This window comes from Peromyscus maniculatus, chromosome 3 (assembly GCF_049852395.1).
Source record: "Peromyscus maniculatus bairdii isolate BWxNUB_F1_BW_parent chromosome 3, HU_Pman_BW_mat_3.1, whole genome shotgun sequence".
Classification (NCBI taxonomy): domain Eukaryota; kingdom Metazoa; phylum Chordata; class Mammalia; order Rodentia; family Cricetidae; genus Peromyscus; species Peromyscus maniculatus.
Genome location: NC_134854.1, coordinates 140,025,848 through 140,047,297, shown reverse-complemented (window position 1 = coordinate 140,047,297; position 21,450 = coordinate 140,025,848). Strand labels below are relative to the sequence as shown.

Here is a 21,450-nt window from a genome sequence, read left to right as displayed (position 1 = left end):
CAAATATTCCTTGATAAATGGCTTCCTCTGGAAGGACTCCTTGGTTGGTCAAGGTGTAGCTTATTCTATACAGCTGAATCTCTATAATATATTCTTGCGGCTTGCTGCAGTGTTTGATTAGCAACAGTAATCCTAAGATGGTACCTTAATGTGAAAACTCCTCTATATTATTCTTAAGTTATTTACAGAAATGCTCAGCATGAAGAATTACAGTGGCTTCAGATTAAAAAATGAAAATTTCCCCACAAACCAACCTTTCCTCTCTCAATTTTCTTCAGATCTCATCCCACGGAGGTTAAAATAGAATTAAGAGGGAGTTATGTTTCTAAATTGTCAGCCTGTAGGAGGAGCACAGTATTGCTGGAGGAGTTGACCGTCATTACTGACTACAAACTAGTATAGGCTCCAGTCAGAATGACAAGTCCTTTCTTTCTAGGTGTTCCCAACCTCAACACTGTCTCCAAAAAAAGAGTGAAGGCCATTGTGTTTCTCAGGAAGTTTGGAATTCCCTTAATGGAAAGTAACATGTAAGTATAGGATTTTTAGAAAATTAAAAAAAGTTATAATGAGAAGTGTAGGGCTGAAGAAAATCTCAATGTGCATACTCCAAACCTTTGCAAACTTGTAAGAAAAACTTGTTTTATAAGGCTGGGGCCTCTGCTATGGACAGTAGCAGTCTATTAGGTTACTGAGCTTATTCATTATTTAGATCCAACAAAAATATTAATAAAACAGATTTATCCCCTGGATTCTGCCCAGTGGTCTCGAATGCAGAGTAAATTGAATATATACAGAAGAAAAGGACCTTGAGATTGATGAAGAGCTAATTTTTTTTTTTTCCGTTGTGAGCCTAACCTTTAAGAGCTGAGCCTTCTCTACAGCCCAGGAGTTGATTTTTTAAAAAGGCTTATGGTATATGCTACAAATCTAAAATTTGTATCTGCTATGCTAAGAACAAGGTCAAGTGTGACAAGAGAGATTTATGAGTGTACCTTAGGAAATTAGATCAAAATAAAGAAATTATGAAAAATACATGATAATGATAAAACAAGACATTTATTTTTCATATTCATTTGGGGGAAAGGGAAAAAGTCAGTTTGTCCTATCAAATACTGGTCCTTCTGGAAGAATTTCCACTTACCCTATAGAATTAGATAACTTTCTTGATTACAGAGGGTGTATTCTTAATTCCTAAGAACTTCCTTTGAAGAGGGTGGTTACAGGGTAAGCCTTTGTGAGCAGCTTCGCTGGTGCACAGCCAGGCTCCCTCTCTGAGTGAAACTTTTCCCACACTGGCCACAGAGATAGGGTGTTTCTCCTGTGTGGATTTTTCCATGCAGAATACAATTCCCCCTGGTGTGGAAACTCTTCCTGCAGTGGGAACACGCATAGGGCTTCAGACCTGTGTGAACTCTGATGTGGACAATTAAGCTCCCCTTCTGACTGAAAGCTTTTCCACACTGGTCACATCTATAGGGCTTCTCACCACTGTGAACTCTTCGGTGAACAGCAAGGTTACTTTGATTCCTGAAGCTTCTCTGGCAAATGGCACATTCATAGGGTTTCTGTCCAGTGTGGAGTCTCTCATGGACAGCTAGACTGCCTCGCTGACTAAAGCTTTTCCCACACTCTTTGCACTGATAGGGCTTCTCTCCTGTGTGAATTCGCTGATGTGTAACTAGATTGCCTTTGGCCCTGAAGCTCTTTCCACACTGGGTGCACTCAAAAGGCTTCTGACCAGTGTGGATTCTCTCATGCAATGTTAGGCTACCTTTTTGCCGGAAAGACTTCCCACATTCCTGGCAATCATAGACCTTCTGTCTCACTCCAGGGGAGTCTTCCTGTAGTGTCTTAGAATCTGGGGACTTTTGTTCCAGCTTCTCTCTTCTGAAAGAACTCTGGAAATCCCAGCTTGACGATCCTGTGGCCTCTGAATGATCATATTTGTGGGCTTCTGTCATCACATCTGGTAAAACGAGAGGGAAGTCATGTAAGATGCACCAATATGCTGAGTGAGAAGAACAGGGAAAAAAGAAACATAACCCTTAGAGTGCTTATATGTGCCAGGCATTTTACTATGAACTTTGCATACATAACTCAATCTTGAAAATCATGCTGAGATTGCTACAGATAAGAAAATGAGAGCATAGGGAGGTCACATAGCTATTAATAGGTGTATTATCTGTGGGATTCAAATATTAGCATGCTCCATAGCTATGTACTGCCTTTAACTTTAATGTAGCCTCCCAAATTCTTGGGAGATAGACATATATTATTACTATTATTATTATTATTATTATTATTTTCGGAGGGGGTGCTGGGAATTGAACCTGGGTCCTCTGGTAGAGTAGCCAGTACTCTTAACCACTGAGTCATCTCTCCAGCCCTAAGAGACTTCATAAGCAATAAAAACAGGCTCATAAAATAAGAAAATTATACAGAGAATCACACAGAGCCTTTTACCTAAGTTTTTCCCCCCCTTCCAAGTTTTAGCTGACTCCCAAACAGGTGTAGAGTCAGGATCCAAAGGGACTAAAACTTGAAAACCGTAAAAGCATCCCTTTAAACACAAGCATAAAGTCAAGCACAGGAGAGACCAATTTTGGTAAGAAGCCGAGGCTTACACTGCACTGTCTGCATGGAAGTCACCCTATTCCAGTCCATGCTCCTGACAGTATTTATGATCTCAGAAAATAAGTAGCAAAATTTCAGATATTTTATGCCTATGCCATGAATTCTTACAGGATGCAGCTTCTTGTCTATTCCATGATACAGAGGAAAAGCCTGAAGCTTAAGGAAGGGCATAACTTCCTTAATACTGTAAATATGATTGGAATTTCTTCTTTTAAAATTCATGCTGTTTTTCAGTCTACTAAGCTACAGTACAGTTGAAAGAGTCTATTCATTTTCTAGGGGTCATCCTAGAGAAGTTTCTTCCTTGATTTCCTAACTTTTTCATACTCAGTGATAGAGCTGAGAGCTAGAGAGACTCATTCGGCCTGAGACGTCTCAGGACTCTCTACAGGAGACAACCTCCATGTCAGACTGTTTCCTTGCTTTGTCCCATCATTTCCAATGCCAGCTTGCAGGCTTTTCCTGTCCAAATGAATGCATCTTCTGCTTTTCAGTACTGAGAACAGGGACTCTGAAGGTATCCCAGCAACCAGCTGACTCACTCACTGAAAAATGCTACATTCTGGGCATATCTTCCATGACAGTCCAGCAGGGTAGCTGTTGGAAACCCAAACATGTCCACTCCTGCTCTGTGACTTTAATCACCACTTCCTCATATGATTCTTCCATGGGCTGGTCTTGAGTACCTGAGGAACAGAAAATAAAATAAAGCAAACCAAACCAAAGAGCAAACTAGAAAGGGCAGAATTGATTACTGAGAAAGAAAGTCCACAGGAGGCCCAGTTTGGGGCGTAAGCACAGGAAATCAGGGCTGCCTGAGGTAGTATCACTGCAAAGTGGGCGAAAGAGAGCAGGATTGACCGCACAAAAGTTAATCCAGGAGCAAAGAGGCAGTGGAAAGCAGCGACACAGAGGCACGGACTTCATCCTGTTAGTCCCCAACTAAGGGTCACTTCTGTTGTACTTTGGTCTTGACAAGACATTGGGGTCCTCCACTTCCCAGGCAACTGTTGCTGATTTTACTCCTCAAGCCTAAGAAGTCAACATTTCAGCCTTCCTGACTGGAATGAGGGAAGAGCTCCAGTTCTCCTTTCCAGTTCCCCTGAAGCTACAAGGACCTAACAAAAGATTTCTTGTTACCTTCTGGCAATTCTTAGCAGGCCCTAGATCCAAACCATCACTTTCTCCCTTTGGAATGTTTATTTAAGGATCAAATTCCTGGATTTGTACACTTTATATTTATGTAGCGGTACACAGTATAATCTTTGTTTCAGTACGTCCAATCAAAATGCTGGACTCCTGGCTTAAAGAATTAGCAATCTGATGCTATAATTCTCTGTTCTATTAACCAAGTAGCTGACCCTTCTACCCGTTCAGTCATATTTACTGTGATGACAAGAGGATTCACTTCCAGCTTGGAACACAAAGTACAAAGGGCCCCCCTGAAATGGTGCAAAGGCATTCATTTAGAAATACAAGACACTATTGATTAAAAATAAAACCAACAAACCCCCTGCACATTCACAAAGAAAAGCACTTGGTGCCACCTCCTTGGGGTTGGACTTTTGTCACTGGAGTGTCTAGAAAACACGGTTAAGTCAAAATAAGTGAACAGAACGTATACTTCAACCTCTCCACCTGCTAAGAGGTACCCAACAAATATCCCCTCAAATGTGTCTCCAGACTCTCCATGATTAATAACAGGAAACTGCCAAGAGGAAATTGTTAAGGGAGAACTGTTATCTCAAGTCAGAGCAATCAAATTCTCGAAGACACTTGAAAGAACGTGGTTTCATTACACAAAACACTGCTCTTTTCCTATTAGAAATTCTATCACAGCTCAGAATTAGGCTCTGCCAGACTTGGATTCTTGCCTTGGTTCGCTAGGTGTATGATCTGGAGGAAAGCAACTTAAGAGCCCCGACTCTAGTTTTCCTCACTTACTAAGCAACTTAACACCGTCTCATTAGCTTTTGGAAGAACTGATGACCAGAAAGTGAGCGATCTCTTACATTTGAGACACACCCTACACATTCAAGGCCTAAAATGGTGCATTCTCAGGAGAGAGGGGCTGGAGGACAGACAGGATGATCTGTGGGGTCTGAGGAAATCTTAACGATGCAATTTAAGGAGCGATCAGGAGCCAGTGGGTGAGGGTGAGTTCCCCCTACACTGGACGCCACTCCCTTCTCATCTCCATAGGCACGGACTCTGCACCCTCCGGGCCTAGCTGGACCTTCCTGTGGCCCCTCCCACGCTCCGGGGGCCCCAGCCTCCCAGGGGCCCCCCCGGACATCGCAGCGGGGCCCCCCCGCAGCAGACGGCGGCCCACCCGCTCTCCGACCAGCGCACCCTTGTCAGCGGCTGGGCGACTGCGGCCCGGCCAGCTGGCCTGGCCTGTTCACGCGCCCTGGCCGGGGCGGCGGGCTCACGACACAGCCCCCTCTCCCGGGCGCACAGACCAGGCCTGGGCTTCACTCACCGCAGCAGCGCGCACCCGCAGACAGACAAAGCCGGCGCCGAGCCCGTAGCAGCCGCAGCAGCGACGAGCGGCGCCGGACCACAACTCCCAGGAGCCCCCGCGCGCGCCCCGGCGCACTGTGGGAAGCGCCGCCGCGGTGCTGCGGAAACGCGGAAGATTGGTCCGGCGCTGGTGGGTTCTGGTGGAGTGGGGCGCCGTCCAGTGGAGGAGCGGTAGTTGATGTCTGGGGGTGCTGAAGACGTTAAACCACGCAAGCAGGACTCAGGGTTCACTGTAGGGCTCAGAAGCCGCAAGCAAGTATTTCCGACAAAGAATCAGGAACACCAGCTGGTCCGTCTATAAGATTGATAACCTGAAAGATGGACGAAGCACCGCCAGGCTTCGGAACTTAGGCGCCACTTCGACTAGTTGCGTGACCCAGGGCGGGAATCTCACCCTGTGGGGAGTCCAGAGCAGAGAGCAGCAGGACCCCCCATGGCACCTAGCCGGGGCCGGGAGACCTTCGGAACCAAGGGAAAGCGAGGAAACAGTATTCCCTGAAGAGGTGGCATTAACATTTTCTTCTTAACTGAAGAAGTGTGACCGAAGGGTTGAGATTGGACCACTGTGAAGTCACCAAGCAGACGGAAGAGTAGCTCTCTCCCACGAGTTGCCTCCGGAGAGAAGCAGCAGCTCCCGCAGCGAATCTTTGGCCCTGGGAGGGGCGTGGGTTCCTTTGAACATCCAGGAAAAAAAGCTCTCTAAAATGCCTTAAATTTGCACCGACTGCTGCACTTATTTATATGCGTTTCTAATGGCTTTTCTAAAGGACTTTGTCTCCCCCTGGAGCCGTGACAGAATCTTCCCTGGTGGTCCCACTCCTGAGTCCCCCCTCAGTAGACTTATTTATCCTATTTAATGAAGGACACCAAAGAAATGTTTCCTCAGCCGGGCGGTGGTGGCACATGCCTTTAATCCCAGCACTCTGGAGGCAGAGGCAGGCGAATGAATCTCTGTGAGTTTGAGGCCACCCTGGTCTACAGAGCGAGATCCAGGACAGGCACCAAAACTACACAGAGAAACTCTGTCTTGAAAAAAAAAAGTTTTCTCTTGCAGTACCCTTGTTCTTTACCCAAAACTACATGTGTTAGACTGGACAAAACACTTAACTTCACAGGATGTCTCTTTTCTGTGGGACTAGCTTTGAGTTCCAGATCCCACCAAGAAAATAGTTGACAAAACTTTGATAGGAAGAGATGATTGTGAAGGGAGACTATAAGCATGTTTCCTTTATAAATCAGCAAAGATTCCTTTTGGGGGAAATGGGTACATTTATTTTTTGGACAATTTGGTCACATTTTGTTTAGTGTGGGGTGCCTTGCTGTGTGCCTGTGGAGGTCAGAACAGTTTGTGTGAATGGATTCTCTCCTTCCACCAGGCCCTGGGGATCGAACTCAGGTCATCAGGTTTGGCAGCAAGCATTATTACCCACCTTACTGGCTCAGACCCATTTGACAGAGTGGTTTGGATTGGGGTTGAAAGAGTCAGACTAAGACTCAGCTCCCTAGACAGATCTTAAGTGGGGCCTAGTCCTCAGTCACCACATGCATCTTAAGGCTGGTTCATCAGGAAGGAGGATGCTGAGGGCTAGAGGGAAATTCTTTCTGTGTATATTTAAATACTTGTTTGTTTGTTTTTTGAGGGTTTCTCTGTGTAGCTTTGGCACCTTTCCTGGAACTCACTCTGTAGCCCAGGCTGGCCTCGAACTCAGAGTTATGCCTGCCTCTGCTTCCCGAGTGCTGAGATTAAAAGCATGCGCCACCACCGCTCAGCGATTTAAATGCTTGTTAAAGACATCCATCCCCACTCCGGCATTTTAGAATACCAGGGGAAGGAATAATAATTCAGAAAATGATGTTATGACAGTCTCACTATTTTGCAGTACCAAGCTGTTTTTTATTATTATAGCTCTATAGTAAGTAGAGCTTGAGGTCAGGGATGGTGATGCCTCCAGAGGTTGCTTTATTATACAGGATTCTTTTTAGCTATCCTGGTTTTTTGTTTTTCCATATGAGGTTGATTATTCTTTCCAAGTCTGTGAAGAATTGTGTTGGGATTTTTTTTGTGTGTGTGTTGGGATTTTGATGGGGATTGCATTGAATCTGTAGATTGCTTTTGGTAAGATTGCCATTTTTACTATGTTAATCCTACCTATCCATGAGCATGGGAGATCCTTCCATTTTCTGATATCTTCTTCAGTTTCTTTCTTTAGAGACTTAAAGTTCTTATCAAACAGGTCCTTCACTTGTTTAGTTAGTGTTATCCCAAGGTATTTTATATTGTTTGTGGCTATTGTAAAGTGTGATGTTTCTCTGACTTCTTTCTCAGCCCTTTTATCATTTGTGTATAGCAGGGCTACTGATTTTTTTGAGTTGATCTTGTATCCTGCCACTTTACTGAAGGAGTTTATCAGCTATAGGAGTTTCCTGGTAGAATTTTTTTGGTCACTTATGTATACTATCATATCATCTGCAAATAGTGAAAGTTTGATTTCTTCCTTTCCAATTTGTATCCCCTTGATCTCCTTTTGTTGTCTTATTGCTGTAGCTAGAACTTTTAGTACTATATTGAATAAATATGGGGAGAGTGGATAGCCTTGTCTTGTTCCTGATTTCAGTGGAATTGCTTTGAGTTTCTCTCCGTTTAATTTGATGGTGGCTGTTGGCTTGCTGTATATTGTTTTTATTATGTTTAGGTATGTTCCTTGTATCCCTGTTCTCTCCAAGACTTTTATCATGAAGGGGTGTTGGATTTTGTCAAAGGCTTTTTCAGCATCTAATGAGATGATCATGTGTTTTTTCTTTCAGTTTGTTTATATGGTGTATTACATCGACAGGTTTTTATATGTTGAACCATCCTTGCATCCCTGGGATGAATCCTATTTGGTCATGGTGGATAATTTTTTTGATGTATTCTTGGATTCAGTTTGCCAATATTTTGTTGAGTATTTTTTTTTTTTTTTTTTGGTTTTTTCGAGAAAGGGTTTTTCTGTGTAGCTTTGTGCCTTTCCTGGAATTTGCTTTGGAGACCAGGCTGGCCTCGAACTCACAGAGATCTGCCTGGCTCTTCCTCCCGAGTGCTGGGATTAAAGGTGTGCACCACCAACTTGTTGAGTATTTTTGCATCAATGTTCATGAGGGAGAGTGATCTGTAATTCTCTTTCTTTGTTGCATCTTTGTGTGGTTTGGGTATCAGGGTAACTGTAGCCTCATAAAAAGAGTTTGTTAATGTTCCTTCTGTTTCTATTGTGTGGAACAATTTGAAGAGTATTGGAATTAGTTCTTCTTTGAAAATTTGGTAGAATTCTGCACTGAAACCATCTGGTCCTGGGCTTTTTTTGGTTGGGAGACTTTTAATGACTGTTTCTATTTCTTTAGGGGTTATTGGTCTATTTAAATAGTTTATCTGGTCTTGATTTAACTTTGGTATGTGGTATTTATCCAGAAAATTGTCCATTTCTTCCTGGTTTTCCATATTTGTGGAGTACAGGTTTTTGAAATATGATTTGATGATTCTGTGGATTTCCTCGTTGTCTGTTGTTATGTCTCCCTTTTCATTTCTGATTTTGTTAATTTGGGTGCTCTCTCTTTGCGTTTTGGTTAATTTGGCTAGGGGCTTGTCTATCTTGTTGATTTTTTCAAAGAACCAACTCTTTGTTTCATTGACTTTTTGTATTGTTCTCTTGTTTTCTATTTTGTTGATTTCAGTCCTCAATTTGATTATTTCCTGGCATCTATTTCTCCTGGGTGAGTTTGTTTCTTTTTGTTCTAGAGCTTTCAGTTGTGCTGTTAATTCATTGGTATGGGATTGCTCCATCTTCTTTATGTGTGCATTTAGAGCTATGAATTTTCCTCTTAGCACTGCTTTCATAGTGTCCCATAAGTTTTGGTATGTTGTACTTTCATTTTCATTGAATTCTAGGAACTCTTTAATTTCTTTATTTCTTCCTTGACCCATTGATGTTTCAGGTGGGCATTATTCAGTTTCCATGAGATTGTAGGCTTTCTATAGTTTCTGTCGTTGTTGAAATCTAACTTTAAGGCATGGTGATCTGATAAGATACAGGAGGTTATTCTAATGTTTTTGTATTTGTTGAGATTTGCTTTGTGACCTAGCATTTGGTCAATTTTTGAGAAGGTTCCATGGGGTGCTGAGAAGAAGGTATATTCTTTTGTGTTAGGGTGGAATGTTCTGTAGATATCTATTAAGTCCATTTGAGTCATAACATCTGTTAGGTCCTTTATTTCCTTGTTAAATTTCAGTCTGGTAGATCTGTCTTTTGGTGAGAGTGGTGTATTGAAGTCTCCCACCACTAGTGTGTGGGGTTTGATGTGAGATTTAATCTTTAGTAATGTTTCTTTTATAAATGTGGGTGCCCTTGTATTTGGGGCACAAATGTTCAGAATTGAGACTTCATCTTGGTGGATTTTTTTTGTGATAAATATGTAATGTCCATCCTGATCTCTTTTGATTGATTTTAGTTTGAAGTCTATTTTATTAGATATTAGGATAGCTACACCAGCTATCACTTGCTTCTTAAGCCCACTTGATTGGAAAGCCTTTTCCCAGCTCTTTACTCTGAGGTAGTGAGTGTCTGTCTTTGAAGTTTAGGTGTATTTCTTGTATGCAGCAGAAGGATGGATCCAGTTTTCATATCCATTCTGTTAGCCTGTGTCTTTTTATAGGTGAGTTGAGACCATTGGTATTGATGGATATTAATGACCAGTGATTGTTAATTCCTGTTATTTTTTTGTGATAGTGTTGTGTTTCCCTTCTTTGGTATTTGTTGGTGTGGGATTATCTATTGCCTGAGTTTTCATGGGTGTGTTTAACTTCCTTAGGTTGGATTTTTCCTTCTAGTGCTTTCTGTAGGGCTGGATTTTTTGATAGGTATTGTTTAAATCTGGTTTTATCATGGAATATTTTGTTTACTCCATCTACTGTGATTGAGAGTTTTGCTGGGTATAATTGTCTTGGTTGGTATCTATGGTCTCTTAGTGTCTGCATAAGATTTGTCCAGGACCTTCTAGCTTTCATAGTCTTTACTGAGAAATCTGGTGTTATTCTGATGGGTCTGCCTTTATATGTTACTTGGTCTTTTTCCTTTGTAGCTCTTAATATTTTTTCTTTGTTCTGTATGTTTAGTGTTTTGATTATTATGTGGTGAAGGGACTTTATTTTTTGGATCCAGTCTATTCAGTGTTCTGTAAGCTTCTTGTATCTTCATAGGTATTTCTTTAGGTTAGGAAAGTTTTCTTCTGTGATTTTGTTGAATATATTGTCTGTGCCTTTGAGTTGGTATTCTCCTCCTTCTATCCCTATTATTCTTAGGTTTGGTTTTTTTCATGGTGTCCCAAATTTCTTGGACATTTTGTGTTACGACTTTTTTGGCTTTAGTGTTTTCTTTGACTGATGAATCTGTTTTCTCTATTGTGTCTTCAACATCAGAGATTCTCTGTTCCATCTGTTGTATTTGGTTGGTTATGCTTGCATCTGTAGTTCCTGTTCGTTAAGTCAGGATTTCTATTTCCAGCATTCCCTCAGTTTGTGTTTTCTTTATTGTCTCAATTTCAATTTTCAAATTTTGAACTGTTTCCTTCATCTGTTTAATTACTTTTTCTTGGCTTTCTTTGATTTCTTCCAATTTTTTTGTTTGTTTTTTCTTCCATTTCTTTAAGGGAATTTATTTCCTCTTTAAGGGAGTTTTTCATTTCCTCTTTAAGGGCCTCTATCATCTTCTTAAAATCATTTTTAGGATTGATTTCTTCTGCTTCTGCCTTGGTATGTTCAGGTCTTGCAGGTGTAGAATCGCTAGGTTCTGATGTTGTCATATAGGTCTTTATGTTGTTGCCTGTATTTTTTGCACTGGCGTCTGCTCATCTCTTCCTCCTCTTGGTGCAGGTGGTGTCTGTGCCTCTCTTGTTCTAATTGATAGTCTTGGTCCACTAGGGGTTCTTGGTTGAATCAGTGTTGTTGGGCTCTGTTTCTCCGGGAGCAGCTGTTTCCAGTCGGTGTAGGGTAGGCTTATGATTCTGGTGATCTTGTTTGCTGGCTGGGTTCTTCTTTTGTGTTCTCAGGTCGAGTTTTGCTCGTTCGTCAACTCCTTAGCTGATCTTATTTCCTCAGGCTGCAGACCGTAGGATTCTGAATCCTCTCCCGAACTGATCTCAGCTGAGGAGGTTGTTTAGTAGGGCAATCTCACCAACACCTCCAAGTTGTTGGATTTTGCAGGATCAGCAGCTGGGCCCTGGACTGGACTCCAGTCTCACTGTTTGGATGAAAGAGAAATATGTTCTACGAACTCCTATGCTAAGATATTCTCCAGATGGATGAAATCTGGAACATAAAACATAAATCCATAAAAGACCTAGAAGAACAATTAATATTCTTATAATCTTAGTGAAGGAAAGGTTTTTTGCAACCATGATAACAAAGACAAAAGTAATGAGGAAAAAGATTAAAATTCAACACTCTCTTTGGCCAACACCACTAAATGAAGACAAAACTGGGGGGAAAAACCCCTAGTAACAGATACCATGAAAGTCAATAAGACAAAGAAACAATATGTTAATAGAAATATGGCCAACAACAGCAATACACACCAAAAGCAAATAAGTAAAAATGTCAAGACTCACTATTCACTAAAGAAAAGGGCCAACTGAAACAAAAATTCCACCCAATTACTTAATGGCAACTGTAAAGGGAATAGGGAAACTTACATTTTTATCCATGTGTAAGTTGAGACAATTATTCTTGCTGTGTGAAATGCCCTAGGGAAGAATTTAGCCATAGCTCCAAAAGACAGAATCCATTGAAATACACTGCAAGGAGACTGTGGACATGTTTCTAGAGAGAACTGCTGAGCCGAGAGGGGGTGGGAGTCCTTTATAATAGTTGGGGGAGGGGTTTCTTGCTCTTAAAATACTGCTCTCAATTATTTTCAGTTATACATTCTTGCTGGGTGTTTAAGACCAGGTACTCAGCCCCAAGTGAAGTTTTATTTTCCCTTTTCTTTTTTCTTTCCTGTTGAGATCAATTAAGATCTTTAGGAGCTGTTCTTTTACTCTTAGGGACTTTTTGGGAGTCTCTTGGCTCCTTTGTTTTTATTTTTAAAAATGATTTATGTGTATGAGTGTTTGTGTACCACATGCATATCTGGTGCCCATGTGGTCAGAGAGTAAACATAATAAAATAATGAAAGGCGATGGTGGCGCACGCCTTTAATTCCAGCACTGGGGAGGCAAGAGCCAGGCGGATCTCTGTGAGTTCGAGGCCAGCTTGGTCTACAGAGTGAGTTCCAGGATAGCCAAAGCTACACAAAGAAACCCTGTCTCGAAAAATAACCCAAAAACCAAACCAAACCAAAACAAAAAACAGCAGAAAATGGGCTGGAGAGATGGCTCAGAGGTTAAGAGCACTGACCAGTCCTTCAGAGGACCTGAGTGCAATTCCACATAGCAGCTCACAACCATCTATAATGAGATCTGATGCCCTCTTCTGGTGTGCATTGGGGAGGCAGTGGCTGGTAAATCTCTGAGTTAGAGGTATACAGAGCAAGTTCCAGGACACCAGGGTTATCCAGAGAAACCCTGTCTTGAGTGATGAGAGAAGACCGAGACAGTGGTAAAGTCAGGTGCACATGACTGTAATTCATAGGAAGGTTAACTCTGGTATCCAACAACCAAAACAGGATCTCCCCTTGGTTGTATAAACCTCCTCTATCTGCAGGGTGGTGGTGGGTGGTGGCGCATACCTGTGATCACAGCACTCAGGAAACAGAGGCAGGTGGGTCTTTGTGAGTTAGAGGCCAGCCTGATCTACAAAGCAAGTTCCAGGACAGCTAGAGCTGTTACACAGAGAAACCCTGTCCCCAAAAAACAAAACAAAGCAACAACAACAACAACAACAACAACAACAACAACAACAACAACAAAACCCTCCTTCAACCTCGCTTGCTCCCCAATGGCTTGCTCAGTCTGCTTTCTTATAGAACCCAGGACTGCCAGCCCAGGGATGGCAATGCCCACAGTAGGCTGGGCCCTCCCCCATTGATCACTAATTGAGAAAACGCCTTACAGCTGGAGCTCATGGAGGCATTTTCTCAACTGAGCCTCCTTCCTCTGATGACTCTATTTTGTGTCAAGTTGACACACAAAATTAGCCAGGACAGCCATAGAGACACATGATCCAAGATTGACACAAGAAAGAATGGGATTTTGTGTGCCTCTCTGTCTCACCCTTATCTGCCTGGCAGGGGGTGGGTGGAGAGTCTGAGAGGGGACAACAAGGAGGATGAGCAGAATGAATGATGAGCAGAATGCAAGGCAATTGCAGAGCTGAGGCAGGGCAGAGAGAGAAAATCTGGAGATCAAATCCCTCCCAGAGGAATATTAACCAAAGGGTAGACACTGAACTTTAAGCCAACAGGGTGCTTTTAACAATTTTGGGGTATGGCATTTCTTTTCCTTGATGGTGTCTCCTTTAATCTCCCATATGGGCTACCACATGCTGTTTAAAAATACCATAGGCAAGGCAGGCGATGCAGGAGGTTAAAATAACTCACCCAGAGCATGAAAAAGAAAATGAAAGAAAGAAAGAAAAAAACAAAAATCAACAACAAAAAAACCAAAAAACAAAATTCACTGAAATACATGGTAAGGGCCATGGGACAGTCCCCAGAGAGGCCACACAGCTGAGAGATGGTGGAAGTCTATTAAAGCAGTTGGAGGGAGAGAATCAATGGGTCTTACCTTGCATGCCATGTATGTGGCATCTACATCTGGATAGACACTGACAGCCTGGTCATTTGTTCAGGCGCCAGATGTCTCTGTAGGACATTACAAGTCATTAGGGACCAGGCTACACATAGCCGTTGTCTGGCTGTTAAAATATGGGAAAATTGCCTTTATTTTTGGCCTTGGTCTCTACAGTTCTAATGTGATGTTTTATAATACATATATCTAAGTTCTTTCTGTTAGCATTTAGGCGTCTGTAGTGGCCTGCCCTTGGGTCCGGACAGGCTATACCTCAGCTGCAGCCACTAAGAGCACCCCCGGCCCCCCCCCCCCCCCCCCGTGCATTCACTTCCGGCCTTGTACACCTCCTGTCTCTCCCTCCTTTCTCCTTTCCTTTTTCGTCCCCAGGGACTGGTCCCTGCCCTTCTCTGCCTCTTCTCTCACCTCTTCTCAATAAACCTCCTGTGTGGGTCCTGTTGTGTGGTGTGACTCCTTCCCACCGTTTTTAAAATACAACACCTCAAAGTGTATGCGACACATATTTATTACATATAGCTATGATAAATATGATATATCACACATATGATATATATCGTATACATTATATTCAGAATTATTTTCTTCAGGGAAGAAAATTAGAAAAGTGTATACTAATGAAATGAAAACCACAGGGTCCATATTTCTGAAGTAAATAATTGGATCAGAAAGGACTCTTGGTTCTAGTGACTGTTCTAGAAGCTTCCCTTAGATGCTAGCTTAGGGAAAGAGAAGCCTCCACTTCTCTCCATCTTTCTGAAAGATGTCTTCAGTACTCCTTCTGGGGCTAGAGTAGTGCATGAACACTTCTGGACGAGTTGATGGGAACAGTTTGCATCTGCCTCAGGGTTGTGTTTCCTGCATCCCTGTTGGAAGTGCAGGTTCATAGCCTGGAGAACAGCTGAGCGTATACCCCCCCTCCCCCCCCCCCCCAGTGACTGCCTTCCCAGCTTTCCAGACTCTTCCTTGGGAGAGAGTTGGCTTTCTCAGTGCCCTCCCTGCTCAGTGGCTGCCTGGAGCAGCTGGGCTCACCTGGAAAGGAGTGCCTGTGCTTTAGTGAGATTCTCTGGAAAGGCTCATGAACCCTGGGTTAGGGCTATGCCAGTGTCTTTTGACCTATCATTTATTCTTCAGGCTGAAAGCACGTCAGCAGTCAGTCTGGTTCTCTGAAGCTACTGCTCTGTCCCTTCATGTAAAAGTGTATTGTGTTTGAGTTCACTGTCACCTGATTTATTAACCTTCACAATGCTATTTAACCTTCACAAGCCTAGGTGTCTATCACTGATTGTCTCCCCAGAACTCTCCAAACGATTGGAATCAAAAGCTGTTGCGTAGGCTTCAGACATATTTTCATGCTTGCCATTTGTTTCTGCCCTTTAACTAGCCATGCTCTTCTCCAGCCTCCTGCCGGAGCTGGTATAAAGCAGAAGGCGCCGGGCGGTGGTGGCGCACGCCTTTAATCCCAGCACTCGGGAGGCAGAGCCAGGCGGATCTCTGTGAGTTCGAGGCCAGCCTGGACTACCAAGTGAGTTCCAGGAGAGGCGCAAAGCTACACAGAGAAACCCTGTCTCGAAAAACCAAAAAAAAAAAAAAAAAAAAAAAAAATAAAGCAGAAGGCAGTAGTGGAAGTGTAGGGTAGTGACAAATTCATATTTGTATCTCTTCCCAGGGCTATGCACAGGCCAGACCATCATTGCTTGCTTATCATCCATACCTGAGTATCCTGGTTGATGTCGTTAAGCTGGACTGCAGTTAGAATTCTGTAGAGACCCACAGAGGTTTCCTGGTGAGAGCTTACTCAGGGTCTGAGAATCTGAGCTTGCTTTCTAAGAAGATGATTGAACCATGGGCATGGTTACCAGGTGTTTAGAAGGGTCTGTGCAGTGTGCTTTGATTTTGCAAGGGGAGGTCTTTTGCCCCGCCCCTTGGCATTTTTTTTCCTGTTTTTTTTTTGTTTTTTTGTTTTTTTGTTTTTTGAGACAGGGTTTCTCTGTGTAGCTTTGGAGCCTGACCTGGAACTCACTCTGTAGCCCAGGCTGGCCTCGAACTCACAGAGATCCATCTGCTTCTGCCTCTGCCTCTGCCTCTTGAGTGCTGGGATTAAAGGCGTGCGCCACCACTGCCCGGTCCCTTGGCATTGTTATAAAAAGCCCTTTTGGAGGTTGGGGATTTAGCTCAGTGGTAGAGCGCTTGCCTAGCAAGTACAAGGCCCTAGGTTTGGTTCTCAGCTCCGGAAAATAAAAAAAAAGCCCCTTTGAATAAATGGAAAAGGCTGTTGGGTGTTGACTCAGGTCTTCCCGAAGCTATCCTGTGTTTCTTTCTCCTTTTCACTATCTTTCTTTCTAAAAGTTTCTTATCCCTCTCCCTTCCTCACAGGAACCCTTTAAAAGGTGGGAGCTGGCCTCCCACAGGATCCTTTCACGATGTACTTGGGGTACTTGGCTTACAGACAGGAGGTGCTTTTTCTTATGTCAGTGTTGGCCTCTTGAAATGAACCTTATGGGGACTTATGATCACAGAGTCCAGCATTTCTGCCACGCATTTTGTAGGAAGGCCTCTGTGGTGGTTTGAATAGGAACGGCCCCCATAGATTCCTGTGTCTGAATGCTTGGCCCATAGGGAGTGGCATTATCAGGAGGTGTGGCCTTGTTGGAGTAGGTGTGGCCTTGTTGAAAGAAGTGTGGCATGGAGGAGGCAGACTTTGAGGCCTCATATATGTTCAAGCTATGCCCAGTGTGATCGTCTCCTTATGCCTTAGCCTACAGATCAAGATGTAGAACTCTCAGCTCCTTCCCCAGCACCATGTCCGCCTGAGCACTGCCATGCTTCCAGCCATGATGATAATGGACTGAACCTCTGAAACTGTAAGCCACCCTAATTAAATGTTTTCCTTTATAAGAGTTGCCATGGTCATGGTGTCTCTTCACAACAATAAAACCCCAACTAAGACAGAAGTTGTTACCAGGGTATTGTTGTGGTAGGCAGGACCTACCTTGGAGGAATATGGACTTTGGGACTGTGGATTAGAAAATCAGTTAAATACTTTAAGTGCTGCTTGATGGGCCATACTAGTAGAAACATGGAAGACAGTAGGTGCTTTGAACTGTGGGGGCCTGGCTCAGGAGGTTTCAGAGGAGAAGAATATTAGTATGGTTTAGAGACTGTTCTGGGAATATTTTGGTGAAGAATGTGACTGCTTTTTGCCATTGTCCAAAGAGTCTGCCTGAGGCTAAAATGAAGAGATTTGGATTCATTCCATTGGCAGAAGAAATCTCAAAACAGCCTAGTATTGACTCTGTTAGTTGTAGCTAGAGTTTTCCTGCCTGGCCCACAGTCAGGACAAATCTCTGTCACCCGCCAGTCCCACAGCCGCTCAGACCCAACCAAGTAAACACAGAGACTTATATTGCTTACAAACTGTATGGCCGTGGCAGGCTTCTTGCTAACTGTTCTTATATCTTAATTTAATCCATTTCCATAAATCTATACCTTGCCACGTGGCTCATGGCTTACCAGCATTTTCACATGCTGCTTGTCCTGGTGGGTGGCTTCAGTGAGTCCTTCTGCCTTCCTGTTCTTTTATTTCTCCTCTCTGTTAGTCCCACCTATACTTCCTGCCTAGCCACGGCCAATCAGTGTTTTATTTATTGACCAATCAGAGCAACTTGACATACAGACCATCCCACAGCACAGCCAAGTGCAGATCATCTCAGACACCTGCACTCAGGCCCATGGTCCTAATCATCCTCTATGCAGACCTGCTGGGTAAAGCCACGAGGAACCCAAGAACGGGCTCCCACAGGACATACAGAACATCCCACAGCAGTTAGTGCTCACTCTTACGAAGCTACGAAGCTCTGTAATGAAAAGGAGCAAGCTGAGCAAGGAAAAATACAAAATGTACAATTCAAGGAGAAAAGGGGCACCAGGGGTGGAATGGAGCTAAGTCCTGGGTTCAAGGAGATAAACAGATTAAAGAAAAGCCTGATGTCAAACAGAATAAAGGGAGTGGTAACAGGACAGGCTCCAAAGCTACACAGAGAAACCCTGTCTCGAAAAAACAAAAACAGACAACAACAACAACAAAAACAAAACCCTGTCTCAAAAAAACAGAAACAGACAACAACAACAACAACAAACAACAAAACAACAACAAAAACAAAACCACCAAGACCAAAAGCAACTTGGGAACAAAAGGGTTTATTTTATCTTATAACTTGTAGTTCACCATCTGAGGAAATGGACAGAAACTCAAGGCAGGAACCTGGGGGTAGGAACTGACGCAGAGGCTATGGAGGGATGCTGCTTACTGACTTGCTCTTCATGGCTTACTCAGCTTACTTGCCAATACCATCCACCAATCCAGGACCGTCCACCCAGGGCTGGCACCACTCTGTGTGATAGACTGACCCACACCAACCATCAATCAAGAAAATGAACACAGGCTTTTCCCCATAAGCCAGTCTGGTGGGGACATTTTCTCAACTGAGCTTCTCTCTTCCCAAATGCCTCTACCCTGTGTCAAGTTGCTATAAAAACTAGCCAGCAAATGAGATAACTGAGATTAAGTGAGATCATGAGGGTGGGACCCCATGATGACCTTAGTGGCTTCATAAGAGGAAGAGAGACCCCAGCTGGTGTGCCTGAACCAGGTGATGCCCTCTGCCATGTTATGGAGCAGCAAGAAGTTGATCACCAGGTGTTGGTTCCATGCTTTTCAACTTCCCAGCCTCCAGAAGCCACAAGGCAAATCCATTTTTATACTTGTTACTTGTTTTTATTATAGCAGCAGGAAATAATAGAGACCACAATTTTCTCAGAGAATCTTTAGTAAAGATAGGTTATTTAAAATATAGTTGGGGTTGGGGATTTAGCTCAGTGGTGGAACCCTTGCCTAGCAAGTGCAAGGCCCTGGGTTCGGTCCTCAGCTCCAGAAAAAAAGAAAAGAAAGAAAAGACAGAAAAAAAGAAAAGACAGAAAAAAAGTAAAATATAGTTGCCAGGCAGTGGTGGTGCATGCCTTTAGGCAGAGGCAGGTGGATCTCTGTGAGTTTGAGGCCAGCCTGGGCTACAGAGTGAGTTCCAGGACAGGCTCCAAAGCTACACAGAGAAACCCTGTCTCAAAAAACCAAAAAAAAAAAAAAAAAAAAAAAAAATAAAAATAAATAAATAAATAAATAAATAAAATAAAATAAAATATAGTTGTTTAATTAAAGAAAGTTGAAATGATTCTAGACTTGTCAAACATTTGCAAAAGCAACACAAAATTTACACAAGCCTTTCTACTTACTCTTCTAATGGTAAAAACTCACGGTATTGCAACATAAAAGCCATTGTTACAACACGCCAGACTAATTTAAGCACAAGTTTCTGGCTATTTAAATTTACTTAGTTTTCTTTATATGCTTGATTTTATGTTCCAAGATTTAACTCAGGGTCCCACATTTCCTACAGTTCTTGTGTCTCCTTAATTTCTTGATTTGCATTTATGAATTTAAGGTGAGGGTAGTAATGACACCTAGAATGTGAGGTCACTCTGTAAGGTGACTGCTTCCTTCTCTTCCTTTTGTCGCTCTTTTCCCTTACCACACAAGACTTAAATTCGCTTTATTTTTCACTTGTTTTTTTACTGAAGTAAGAGACAGGTAATGATTTTTATTCTGAAATAGGCAAAAACATACACGGCCATTTCAAAGGCTTTATAGCAGCCTCAACTGTGTTTCAGAATAGCTAATATATTTCTTGGTAAAGGACACAACCCTAATAATCACAAAAACTGGGGCTGGAGAGATGGCTCAACGGTTAAGGGCACTGGCTATTCTTCCAGAGGTCCTCAGTTCAAATCTCAGCAATCACACTATGGCTCACAACCATCTGTAATGAGATCTGGCGCCCTCTCCTGGCCTTCAGGCATATATGCAGGCAGAAAATTGTATACATAATAAATAAATCTTTAAAAAAATAATCACAAACTGACTTTATGACTAACAAATAATTTGAATTTAACACTGGATGGCTTTCTGAAGTAGCTGGGTGAAGTTGGGGGGTGGATGCCGATTTTACTCCTCTGTCTCCTCTTGTGTGGCTTCAGCTGCTGCCCTGCCTCCATTCTTCAGAGGTACCTCTACCCAAGCGGAACATTTTGGGTCCCCTTAATAAGCTTGCCACTTCCTGGAGCTCTCCAAAAGCCAACTTCTGCTTGTCAAGGCTCCTTCACTGATGTACCAGAGGATGGAGCAGATGGCCATCACAGAGGATGGGGTATGATGGGGCCAGAACAACCAGACACCGTGTATCTCCACATTGAGACCCAGGTCACTTTCTCAAGCTTCCTCTTCGTCCAGCCTTGGTGCCCACAGTTGACCTGGCTGGTTTGTGCTTGGTTCTGTATGCGCTCAGGCCTGTGGGTGGCACGCGGTCACTTCCAAGTTTCTTAGAGGATCCCCTAACACTCTCTAAGTTTCTTAGGCTCCTGGAAGCTGAAACCTTTTCCAAGCCCAGAAGCCTTTGCGCCCTTACGGCAGCAGGGGGCGCTGCGGGCGCGCCCACGAACACTGCCCGCCGCCGCACCGTTTATCAGGCAAAATAGTGGAATCACAGGCCCTCAGGTTTGGACTTTTGACTCCAACTTGGAGCATAAATTATAAAGGAAGAAAGATGGAACTTCGTTCGTCCCTTTCCCTTGGCTATCTGTCACATTGGTAGGACAACCCAGCACGGGAAGAGTTTTCGGGAAGGTGACAAGGATGTGGATCTTGCCCAGGTGAAGGGGGAAGTAATTACCAACCTCATTAAACAGACTGAGAAATGTCCTTGCTGGGCCAGTGACCCTGGCTGCACTTGGGTATCAAGAAATGTGACCTCTGCTATGTCAGTAATTCTAGACTAGCTTTTCCTTTGTGCCGGAGACCGGTCTGTCAGCCAGTCTAGGGCCAGTTCTTCCACGCTGGTGATTAATTAGGCATGGTGGACTAAACTTTGATGGCTGCTCCTCACGTGAATTCTGTGGGTGGATTCTGCCAGGGGGGTTCCAGGCTCCACAGAATGCCTACCTGGTGCCTGGGGGTGACTGCTCCCTTCCTTAGACCTTGGTGTTTCCAGGCCTCTGGGGACTTATTTCCCTCTCATGTATTGCAGCCTCTGGGGCTTTTGCAGAAGACTGGGAAAGGTTCTGGAAGAGTTTCCACGGGCCTTGGGGTCCCTGGGTGACTTGGGCAGAGATGTGCTGCGGCAAGGAAGGCCTGGACAGGTCTGTGGAGATGGTCCCAAGGGCTCCCATGCTGGATATCATGCAGCCCAATTTCAGTACTGTCCAGACCCCCTGTGGTGCCCAGCTTCCCAGTCACCCTGAACTTAGGGCTGCTTTCCTATGCCTTTGTGGGGGAGGGAGGGCTGCTGTGGGGGTCCTCTGGTTTCTCTGCTGCCCCCTGAGACCACATGCCTCCAGGAGCTCTCTGATGTGTCTTTGTCCAAGACACACTCTACACTGTCATGATGGAGCCATTGTGTGCACTGCAGGCCTGTC

The 21,450-nt window shown here is 43.6% G+C and overlaps 1 protein-coding gene across 5 annotated transcripts; it reads right to left on the bottom strand.

Annotated features, from left to right (window-relative positions):
• Positions 1 to 1,037: 1,037 nt before the first annotated feature.
• Znf32 (zinc finger protein 32) lies at positions 1,038 to 5,256 on the bottom strand. 5 transcript variants are annotated; one of them, XM_015988463.3, is made up of 3 exons: positions 5,117 to 5,256; positions 3,181 to 3,320; positions 1,038 to 2,008 (listed from the first exon to the last, which is right to left on the bottom strand). In XM_015988463.3, the coding sequence occupies exons 2-3, from the start codon at positions 3,248 to 3,250 to the stop codon at positions 1,218 to 1,220; spliced, it is 861 nt and encodes a 286-aa protein (XP_015843949.1). In that variant the 5' UTR covers positions 3,251 to 3,320; positions 5,117 to 5,256; the 3' UTR covers positions 1,038 to 1,217. The 5 variants fall into 5 exon arrangements, with proteins under 5 accessions (XP_015843949.1, XP_006994981.1, XP_076423809.1 ...); XM_006994919.4 differs by having other exon boundaries at positions 1,038 to 1,966; XM_076567694.1 differs by having other exon boundaries at positions 1,038 to 1,966; positions 3,177 to 3,320; positions 5,117 to 5,134.
• Positions 5,257 to 21,450: the final 16,194 nt, after the last annotated feature.